The 10,747-nt window shown below is 52.2% G+C and overlaps 1 protein-coding gene across 1 annotated transcript in view; it reads right to left on the bottom strand.

Moving 5' to 3' along the window:
* Positions 1 to 9,182: 9,182 nt before the first annotated feature.
* FGFR4 (fibroblast growth factor receptor 4) overlaps positions 9,183 to 10,747 on the bottom strand; it is a 10,319-nt gene continuing 8,754 nt past the window's right edge. The window contains 4 exon segments of the mRNA XM_040446141.1: positions 9,183 to 9,883; positions 9,982 to 10,087; positions 10,336 to 10,473; positions 10,697 to 10,747. The exon segment at positions 10,697 to 10,747 is cut by the window's right edge and continues 10 nt beyond it. Of these exon segments, the coding sequence (XP_040302075.1) occupies positions 9,737 to 9,883; positions 9,982 to 10,087; positions 10,336 to 10,473; positions 10,697 to 10,747 (442 nt within the window). The 3' untranslated portion in view covers positions 9,183 to 9,736.

Here is a 10,747-nt window from a genome sequence, read left to right as displayed (position 1 = left end):
TCTCTCTCTCTCTCTCTCTCTCTCTCTCTCTCTCTCTCTCTCTGTGCTGGAGACCTCTCCCAGGACACAATTACAAGGCAGAGACCAGAGAGGAAAGAAGAGGTGGATGAGGAAAGGAAAGGAAGAGGCCCAGGCATGAAGCTGGGAGAGGTTGGGATGCAAGGCACAAGGATGGAGGTGTTGGGGTGGTGTTGGGTCCCTATTAGTTTTTTTCAGGGTTGAGCACAGTGCATTCGTCTTAGATTTTCACCATTATCTGCCCTGCCTACTTCCTTGTTACCCTTCCTCAGGTGCCTAAAACACATGTGGACTCTACCTGGTCTCCCAATTTTTGGCCCTTTTCCATCTACAAGTTTTTGACCACCTTCCTCTCCTTCCTGTCCCCATTAGCAAATCCTTTTATTCTACATCTTAGATAAATTTCTACTTCTTTCCATCCTCTACCAGCCCCCGCCCCCCCCCCCCACACACCCTTCCAAGCCTAGGCCACCCCCCTACCTCTGGTGGAAGCCTAGGGGACTGCAATGCAGCTGTGCAGGATAGTGCTGGTCCCAGGTCAGAGAATAAGAGGGGAAGTGGACAGTTCCTTTGTAGACTCTCTGGGGCTCATTATTTCTGACCCCTTGGGAGACCATGTGTATATTTGGGAGTGCTGTTCCTGTTCCCAGCTCTGTAGCATCCAGAATCAATTAGATTCTGTGGCAGTCTCCTCATCCATCTCCCCACATCTGCATTAGTAGCCCCTTGCTTTCTGGCCTCTTCACTCTCCTGGGAATGAAATCCACAGCCTGCAAGGCTGTCTGTAGTGTGGCCGCATTTGGCATCATGTTCTCCTTTACTCTGTATATGCTCTGCCCAAGTGACTGGAATTGAATGCCTCAAATTCTCCCCACTCCTCTGCCTGCTTCCAGACCTTCATGGAGACTGTTCCTCTGCCTGGAATGCTTAACACTAACCACAAGGCCAAGTGCTCCCCTCCTTCATCACAAATATCACTTCCTCATGGAGCCCTTCTCTGAGCCAGGTCAGGTTCAGTCACCATTGTAGTCACCATCAGAGCTGCAGACAATTGGCCTTGAGAGTCTGTATTTACTTAGCACTTTCCTAGGAGTTGGTGTAATGTCTGTCTCCATCTCTAGATTTTACCTGTCTTTATCACAGGGTATACCCAATGAGTAGAATGGCACCTGGCCTATAGTAGGTGCTCAATAAACATTTGTTGATTTATTGCACCTTCTGCCCCCCAACACACACACTTAGACCTTCTTCTGTCTGGTTAGCTCTTCATTCTTCCCAACATGAGCACCCGGGTCACCTCCCCTAGAAGTATCACTGACCCCTCGCCTGGGCACCTGCTTCTCCTGGGCCTCATTCTTTTGTCTGTTTTTGAATTCCCTTTGATCCTTATTCCCCACTCTTACCACCCTGCCCTTTAGGTAGTTGTGCTAATGATTTTGTGTGTGCTCTCATAATGTGTGGTTTCTGTGTCACTTCATTTGTCCAAATGGCTTTATGCTTTAGAGCTCATTCTACTTCTTATCTTTTCCCCTCAGCACTAGGTTTCTGAGGTCCCTCCATGTGGCTATGTCCATTGGGTCCTCCATACATGTTACTGATTCATTTCCCAGTAATGAACTCCAGAGTGCCTCCAACCCCATCCCAAGCTTTTCTGTGTGGTCATTTGTGAGGATTGGGGGTTGGAGGTGTGCATTCAGGGCAGAATTGCTAGATCATAGGATATATATTTATGTAATTAGCTGCAAGCTCCCAGACGGCTCTGGGATGGCTATACCTACAGTCTAGAAAGGTCCCCCATATTCCTGCCAATACCTCGCATTCTCTAGCTTTCTAAATTTTGAGAGAGAGAGAGAGAGAGAGAGAGAGAGCGAGCAAGCAGGAGAGAGGCAGAGAGAGAGGGAGACACAGACTCCGAAGCAGGCTTCAGGCTCTGAGCTCCAAGCTGTCAGCACAGAGCCTGATGTGGGGCTCAAACTCATGAACTGTGAGATCATGACCTGAGCTGAAGTTGGACACTTAACTGACTGAACCACTGAGGTGCCCCTCTTGGACTCTTCTTGTTAGGATCTTCTCACATGCTTGTATCCTTATCGGTCAATTACCTTATCATATGCTCTCTGTATTTGCATCTGGAGGTGTCTTTTTCTTGTATATTTACAGTCCTTTCTTAGAGATTGGTCCCTTATCTCCCATGCTATCCTCAACACTGTGGGGGAATGCTGGTTTACAAGCAGAAACCCTGAGTCTGGAGGTCCTTTAAGGGCACTGGCAGTCCTGAGGCCTCCCTGGGTTTCCAGCTCCACATCAGGACCGGGCCCCAAGTCAGAGGATGGGTTGACCATCTCTTTTGTGGATACTGTGGGGCCCATCACTGTGGTTCCCTCAGGAGGCTACATGTACATTACAGGTGCATTGTCTCAGCTCCCAGTGGGTTTGGGAGGCCTCTTTGAGATCAGTTTGCCAACCTGGGATTTGAATTTTGAATTTGGGAATTTCATTCAACATGTGTTCATTCCATGAGCATCTATGGACTACTTACTATGTGAAACACCCCATTGTAGACATTTGAGATACACTTGTGGACAGAACAGCCCTTTAGCTTCTCAGAGCTCACCTTCTAATGAGGTGGCAGCTGGTAAAGAATGAGCAAATAAGATAGTTACAGAAGAAAACAAATAAAGGGCTAAAATATGGAATAACAGAGGGAGGACTTTAGCCAGGGTGTTCAGGAGAGGACACTCTTAAGAGGTGACCTTTGTTCTGAGAGCCAGCCGAAAGAACCAGGGGACAAGCATTACAGGCACAGACCTATAAGTGCAAAGGCCCTGAGGTTCATGTAAGCTTGGGGTGGTACAAAAAGAGAAAGACAATTAGTGGGGCTGGAGACTAGGTGGAGGAGGGGTAAGCCAGGGATTTGGGGAGTGGGCGGGGATCAGTTCCAGCTGCGTCTAGTAGGCCTTGGTTTCAGCCTGAGCTGGTGTAGAAAGCAGGCAGAAGGACGGTGTGGCTGTCTAGGAGGGTGCTAGACCCTGCAGGTTCTGAATCTGGCAATGGGGCAGCCTGAGGTTTGGGCCAGCCAGCCTTGGAAGCTGGTGTGTACCCAAAGGGAATACTTTTCTTCTCTGGTGATTTTTCTTTACTTTTTAAAGAAAAAAATTCTATTTTTAATCTTTGTAAACAAGTAATGCACGTACCATGTACAAAAATATAAAGAAACAAAGGTCCCCTCCCTCCCTTACCTTAGCTGCCTAGTTCCCCTCCCCAGAAGCAACCTTTGTGACCACTTGCCCACCGTTCCCCAACCATTGCATCCCTACAACCTCAGGCACTTATTTCACATGGATATGAATGCCCTAGGCACACCGTACCTCCCATTTCCCCCTCAGTAGTTTAAGTTGGAGAGAACTCCCCATGTGTGCATTTAGAGCAGCCCCTTTGTGAAGGCTGTAGAGCTGTCCTGTCCATACACAGCTCCTTATATTTATGTTTAAATTAACTAAATGAATCAGTTCCTCAGTCGCAGGAGCCACATTTGGTTAGTGGCCACTGTCTTGGACAGTACAGATCTGGAACATTTCTATCATTATGGAAAGTTCTGTTGGACTGTGCTGAGCTAGAGAATTCCATGCTACCCGTCATTTATTTTTAACCTCTCTTCAGGGGTTGCTCAGAAGGCCCCCCTCCCCCCCACCACACACACAGGGTTAGAAGCTCTGCCGTGTTGGTGAAGCTCTCCTAAGCGTGTGTGCTGGGTCCCCCAACAACAATAATAATCTTGGTCCCCAGGATCTAAGAGCTGTTCCTTTTTAAAGATTCTAGAGCTGTGCCCCCTGATACTGGTCTCATTGTCTCAGTCCTGCCAGCCAACCCACCTCTCCTGGGCTTCAGTTGTTGGAGGAAAGGACCTGTCTGGCTGGGAACCACGTTGTCACCCTTACCAGACCATACGGTTATTTGACAAGCCTTATAGTGGCCTGCTCTGCACTGGGCCTCAGTTCCCAGAGGTGGAGCCTGAGAGGCCCCTGCCCTGAGTGGGACAGAAGGAGACATCGGTGGGTCATACCAGTTGTGCAAAGCAGTGGAATGCCTAGGCTGTGCTGTGAGTTCAGCATGGACTTTCTGGAGGAGGAGATAGCTGAGTTCTGAAGGGTACAAGGGTGACTTGGAGTTTCAAGAGCTGTGAGGAATCCACAGCCATCCCATGCAGGGCCAGGTGGCAAGACCAGCAGGGCCATGTCAGGCTGCGCCCCAAGTACCCACACAAGAACATGAGCCTGGCACTGGGGGGCCCGGAAAGAGCTGGTGCTATGGAATGTGAACAGCCACTGGGTTGGAGAGGATGTGGGGAAAGGCTGGGTGTGTTCAGCTGTTGGCAATTTCACGCCCCCTCCTCAGCCACTTCTTGGGGACAGACCCCAGCCGTGGGGCCCAGGTGCAGACAAAGGTCAGATTTCCATAGCAAGAGAATACAAGGAGATTTCCTCCAGAGGGGAGCCCTCTCCCCTCAGAGAGAGCTGCAGCTGCCTTAAGCACATACTCAGGGATTAGGCTAAATCCTGCAGCAGGTGGAGGAGTGGGAGGGGAGACTCTCAGGGAGCTGGGGTGTGGGAAGGGGTGGGCAGTGGCAGGCCTAGGGTGTGCACCTGAGTGTGTCTGTACCTGGGAATGGGTCTCTTTATGTTCCTTCAGCACTATACTGCCCCTTAGTTCTGCCAGGCGAGGCCCTGGATTTTAGGGGCAAGGATAGTAACCACTAAGTTGGATCTAGGGCTATACAAACAGGAGGAGGGGGGAGCATGCAAGAAGACACAGTTTCCCCTGGGGAGCAAAGAAAGTGGTATAAGGGGTTGCTTCTCATTGAAAATCCTTTATGCCAGTGGAGTTTTTGTTTAAATTGTTTAAACTGTATGCCTCTTTAAAACCGTCCTTTCCATGGGGCGCCTGGGTGGCTCAGTCGGTTAAGCGTCCGACTTCAGCTCAGGTCATGATCTCGCGGTCCGTGAGTTCAAGCCCCACGTTGGGCTCTGTGCTGACAGCTCAGAGCCTGGAGCCTGTTTCAGATTCTGTGTCTCCCTCTCTCTCTGACCCTCCCCCATTCATGCTCTGCCTCTCTCTGTCTCAAAAATAAATAAACGTTAAAAAATTTAAAAAAATAAAAATAAAAAATAAAACTGTCCTTTCCAAAGTGGTGCCCATCCCCTGAGAACTCATTAGAAATGCAGATTTCCAGACTTCACCTCAAACCTGCCAAATACAAAATTCAGGGGTGGAGCCCAGCAATCCAAGCCCTCCAGGTGATTTTTTTTAAGTTTATTTTTTTTTTATTATTTTAATGTTTATTTATTTATTTTGGGAGAGAGAGAGAGAGAGAGAGAGAGAGAGAGAGAGAGAATCCAAGCAGGCTCTGTTCTGTCAGAGCCCAATGCAGAGTTTGACCTTACCAACTGAGATCATGACCTGAGCTGAAATCAAGAGTTGGACGCTTAACTGACTGAGCCACCCAGACACCCCAATCTCCAGGTGATTCTGATATGTGTTAAGGTTTCAGAACTACTGATTAAAAAAACTGTTAAAGCAGTGCTTGCTTCCTGGTGTTCAGTTTAGGGGAAGGAGATTATTATTATTATTATTATTATTATTTTAATGTTTATTCATTTTTTTGAGAGAGAGACACAGAACATGAGTGAGGGAGGCTCAGACAAAGAGGGAGACACAGAATCTGAAACAGGCTCCAGGCTCTGAGCTGTCAGCACAAAGCCCGACATGGGGTTTGAACCCACGAACTGCAAGATCATGACCTGAGCTGAAGTGGGACACTTAACCCACTGTGCCACCCAGGGGCCCCATGGGGAAGGAGATAATTGAGAGCATCTCTTCTCTAGCCTCTGAATAGCGGGACTCATCAGGAGGAGGAGCCCAGGCTGGAAAGGAGAAGCAGGGAGGCCTCCTGGAGAAATTAGGTTTGAGTGAGATCAACAGGGCAAGAAGGGTTTAGCTAAAGAGTGTGGCCCAAGAGGACACAGCCCATGTGAGGTGACAGGGATGGAAGTCAAAGGGCTGGGGCTCAAAGAGCTCTGTGCTTGGGTGTCATGAAGGTCCATCCGCCTGTGTGCATGGACGTTTCATTAGTAGATGTCTCTTCATGAAAACCAGGTCCTTGGAACAGTGGGCATTTGGGGCTGTGAGAATGAGTTCTGCACTAGGACAGAGCACCTAGTCCAAAGCACTGACTCTCTCAATTGCCCCCATGTAACCCTGGCCCAGTCACTTCATTCTTCTGAGCCTCAGTGTCCTCATCTGGGCAGCAGGAACAAAAATGCCTTCCAGGAAGGGCTGCCATGAGGAGAGAATGAGATCATGGCAACCCAGCCCTGGGGGCCATTCCCTCCTAATTTCTGAGTAACAACAGCCATTGTCTTTTGTTTTTTTTTAATATTTATTTATTTTTGACAGAGAGAGACAGAGCATGAACAGGGGAGGGGCAGAGAGAGAGGGAGACACAGAATCTGAAACAGGCTCCAGGCTCTGAGCTGTCAGCACAGAGCCCAATGCGGGGCTCGAACTCACGGACCGTGAGATCATGACCTGAGCCGAAGTCGGACACTTAACCGACCGAGCCACCCAGGCGCCCCACAACAGCCATTGTTGACTGAGGGCTTCTAACAGTTCTCTGAGACGTGTCATCATTTCTGTGCTTCAGGCTCAGAGAGGGTAACTTCAGTTGTAACATCCCTAGCGACCCGCCCCCCCCTCCCCCCAGACAACCTGACCTTCCCTCCCAGGTGCTGATTCCCTCCCAGTAGACTCCTGTTCCTTGGCTTGGACTTTCCAGATTGGTGTGACTATCTACCTGTTGCTCCTACCAGAGCCCTGACTAATACACACACAACCAACAAATGGCAGAGTCTGGAGATAACCCTGTGCTTTTTCTGCAAGCTCCTGAAGCCAGCATCACTGGGTAGGAAGCCATTCAGAACTCTGGCAGACTGAGAGGGCCAGGCTCCAGATGCTGCCATGCTGGTCTGAGAGGCTCGGGGGAGGGAAGCTGGAACGGAAAGCTTGCATGGGGGAATTAGCAGCATCTGTCTCATTCTGACTTGGGACGTCAGGAATGTGGCAAGCGGGTGCCTGCCAAGGAGGCTGGCAGGGAGGGGGCACAGGGTGGGTAGCGGAACCCCTCCTGGCCCCCGAGACCTACAAGGCACCATCTGCCTCTGTCATTCTGAGTGACCTGACTCTGGTCTCCCATGTGCACAGGACCTTCTGGGAACCTGGGCTCTGGGGAAGGTTGGGGGAGGTGGGGGACAGGGGTCAACTCAGCTCCTTCCTTAGTCTCCCATCCTTGTGATCCTAGGCCTATCACATTCTTAGTTTCCCCATCGTTAAATTGGGAAGGCTGATGTTTGTCTGGTGAGGCTGTAGTGAGGGACAGTGGTGGGTGGCTGAGCCCAGCTCAGCCGTGGGCTTACAATGGAAAAGTGGAAAAATGGGAGTTCTCATACATCATTCCCTGTCTTTGTCACTATTCTAGCCTCCCAACACTTTCCTCCCCCAGGTGAGTTCTTAGGGACCTGCCTGTCATGTGATTGATTGGGCTAGGCATAGTGACCTCCTGTGGAAGACTAGGTTTGGGAGTGGGGCTCAGAAAGTTTGCATGCTCTTGGAAGCTAGCAGGGGTCCTTGAGTGCAGGGGGAGCATAAGCCAAGAGCTGCTTGTGGAAGCTGCCTCCCAAGCCACCTGCAGGGAAATGGGAGAGAAGGGGAGGGAGGAGGCCTTGGGCTGGGAGGAGGTCACTTAGGAGGAGGACACACAGGGCTGCTGTGAAGCCCAAGTACCAGTTCTCAGTGCAATGCTCAACAAAACCCATGTGAACTCTGCATGGCATCCTTTCCCAAGTATGTGCTCATCCAAGACTCATTTCATCGTAAACTCCTAGCCCTGGGAGGTAGGCAGAGTAGGCGTACCCCACTGGTGAAGAAAGTGACAATCAGAGAAATAATAGCATTGGCCTGGGGACACTGGAAGTGGTAGGCTTTGAACCTCCTGGCTCCAAGTCTGGAGTTCTCTCCATCCCATTAGGGAATAGAGTTCCAACGGAAAGGAAGTAGTCAGGGATGACTCCCTGGTTTCTGGCCTGGTGCCTTTCCCTGAGATGAGGGGTAGGGGTCCTCATGGAGGTGGCTTTGTGTGGGAAGATGAGTAGTTCAGTTTGGGACATGGTGAGTCAGAGGGGGCACTGGTGGGAGTGCGAAGAGACTTGGAACAGGAAGAGAAGCATGGCCAGAAGCTGCTGCTCAGTCTCAGGCTGCTCCCAGCCCCAGATTCTTACATCCTGTCCCTTCTGACCCTGTATGTATTTTCAGCTGCCACCCCCTGGGAGTCCATGAGGCAATCCAGGTGGCCCCCACAAAGGGTCTATCCTGTCCCAGGAGGACAGGGCAGGAGGGAGCACCAGGCACTGGGTCAGGTAACTCCACCCTGGTTCAGGGGCTGGAGAACAGCAGTAACTGCCTGGATGGACCCCGGGAAGGTTCCAGGCTCAGAGCTCTGGGAAACTGATCTCCTCACCCCCTCCCCAGAGGGTGTTTGAGAACAGGGCCATGACGGTCTCTCCAGGGGAGGACCAGGCAGGCAGGGACAGCTGCAGCCTAGCTGGGCGGCAACCAGCTGCTGCCCGGGAGACTGGCCAGGGTGGGGCAGGCGGGGCAGGCACAGCCCCCACAAGCCCCCAGCCTGAGCAGCAGAGCGTGGGAGCAGGCAGCAGCCTTGAAGCTGTGTTTCAGGCTTTCACGCTGTGTTAACGGTCAGCTTGGTTAATGCTGAGCAGATGGGGGAGGGGTGCTGCCAGCTCCCTTGGGGACAGTCCCAGGGCAGGCACATGCACATGCATGTGCAGACGGTATAAGAGTTCCATCCAGTGGATGGTGCCATGTGGACTCCTCTGCCATTAGCACTCGTTCACACCATCACGTGCACAAGATGGGGCAAGACAGACAGACCAAGTCAGAGGTGCACACAGGTTCCTGGGTTCGCCCTGAGGCAGCTGGAAGTGGATGCAAACCCAAGGCCTGGCACAAAGCCCTCAGTCTGTGTCACTCAGGCAAGGCTCCCAGCTTGGGGATCCCTCCACCCTGTTTCCCCTCCATCCACTGCAGGGAAGACACCAGGAACACAGAGGTGTATTTCAAAAAATAATTTATAAAAGGCCATTTGCTTCTGTGTTTTCGGCAGGCTTCCAGCCACTCAGCTGGGAACACAGGGGCCAATGCTCTTGCCACCAAGATGCTGGGACAAACAGCAAAGGAGAGGCAGGGGAGGCCTGGGGAAATGGGGTTCGGAGGCCCAAGACCTCTCTTGGTGCAGGGAAGCAGGGAGGTTTAGGACAGTTCTATAGCCAGGTCCAGCCAAACCCCTGGACTAAGTGCTAAGGGCCAGGAGGCCAGGCAGAACCCTAACACTCAGGCCACTAGGACACCTGGGTCACGACTCCAAAGACTGGGGTTGAAGTCTGGTTTGGGAATCTGAGGCCAGAGCTGGAAGCCTCATCGAGGGGCCCCCGGAACAAGGACAGACCTCCCCAAGGCAGAACTAGAGATCTGGGACACTACCCTAAGGTTGGGGCCTGAGGCTGCCAAGGTTAAGCACTGCCAGGTTGCCGCTAAACCAGGAGGCTGAAGGCTGCTGGCCTGCCTGCCTATAACAACCTTGTGGCCCTGCTCATGTCTGCACTCCAGGGAAGGAGAAGGAGCTGGGCCCCAGTGGCAGGGGGTCATGGCAGAAGACAGAGTCGTTGGAGGAGCAGGTGCTGCTGGCATCCCCTCCAGCAGGGGAGTAGGGTCCAAAGGTCAGGCGGAGGTCCAGGTACTATGGGGAACAGTGCTGGTCAGTCCTGGTAGTCGGCTGAGATGAGGCCCAGAGGGGGGAGGGCAGAGGGAGGTCATGGGACAAGAGGAGAGCAGTACCTCCTCGGAGACGGCCAGCAGGACCTTGTCCAGTGCCTCCACCAGCTGCTTGAAAGTAGGCCTCTGAGAAGGTGCTGCGTGCCAGCATTCACGCATCAGCCCATACCTGGTGGAGAGGGTGGAGGGTCAGAAGAGTCTCAGGACTGAATGTGGGGGGAGACCTTATGGCAAGGGTATGATAAAGGGGCAGAGTTTGATAAGGGTTAGGTGGGGCTACTCAGAGGAAGGGTCACAGAAACTAGGCTAGGATCTCCCCTCAGATGGTGACAGTGAGTTAGGGGACCAGGTCCTAAGGACAAGGTCAGAGCAGAGGATGAGGGCTGTAAAGTGGGAGAGAAGGGAGTGAGGTCTCACAGCTCTGGGGGACAGTTTGGGGGCCGGTCCATCCGATGCCCTTCCCGCAGAAGTGAGAACAGCTCCTCCACAGGGATGCCGGGGTATGGGGAACCCCCGAGAGTGAAGATCTCCCACAGCAGGATCCCAAACGACCACCTAGAGGCAGGAACAGTGCTCAGCAGGGCAGAGCTTTGCTCCCTACTCCTGGGGCTGGGATGGGGGTCCTCACAGGCATGATCCACCATGGAGGGTGGGGATTGGAGTCTGGGCCCACTCAGGTCCTAGGGTTGTGTGGCCTTGGGCAAGTGCTTTGCCCCTTTTGTGGGGTAGGACAATGATTGCTGGCAGCTACTCCAGACCCCCAACCTCCAGGACTCACACGTCACTCTGGTGTGTATAGACTCGGTCAAACAAGGCCTCGGGTGCCATC

This window comes from Herpailurus yagouaroundi, unplaced genomic scaffold (assembly GCF_014898765.1).
Source record: "Herpailurus yagouaroundi ecotype Mexico unplaced genomic scaffold, PumYag 29, whole genome shotgun sequence".
In the NCBI taxonomy this organism is placed as follows: Eukaryota; Metazoa; Chordata; class Mammalia; order Carnivora; family Felidae; genus Herpailurus; species Herpailurus yagouaroundi.
This window is presented reverse-complemented; position numbering and strand designations above follow the sequence as displayed.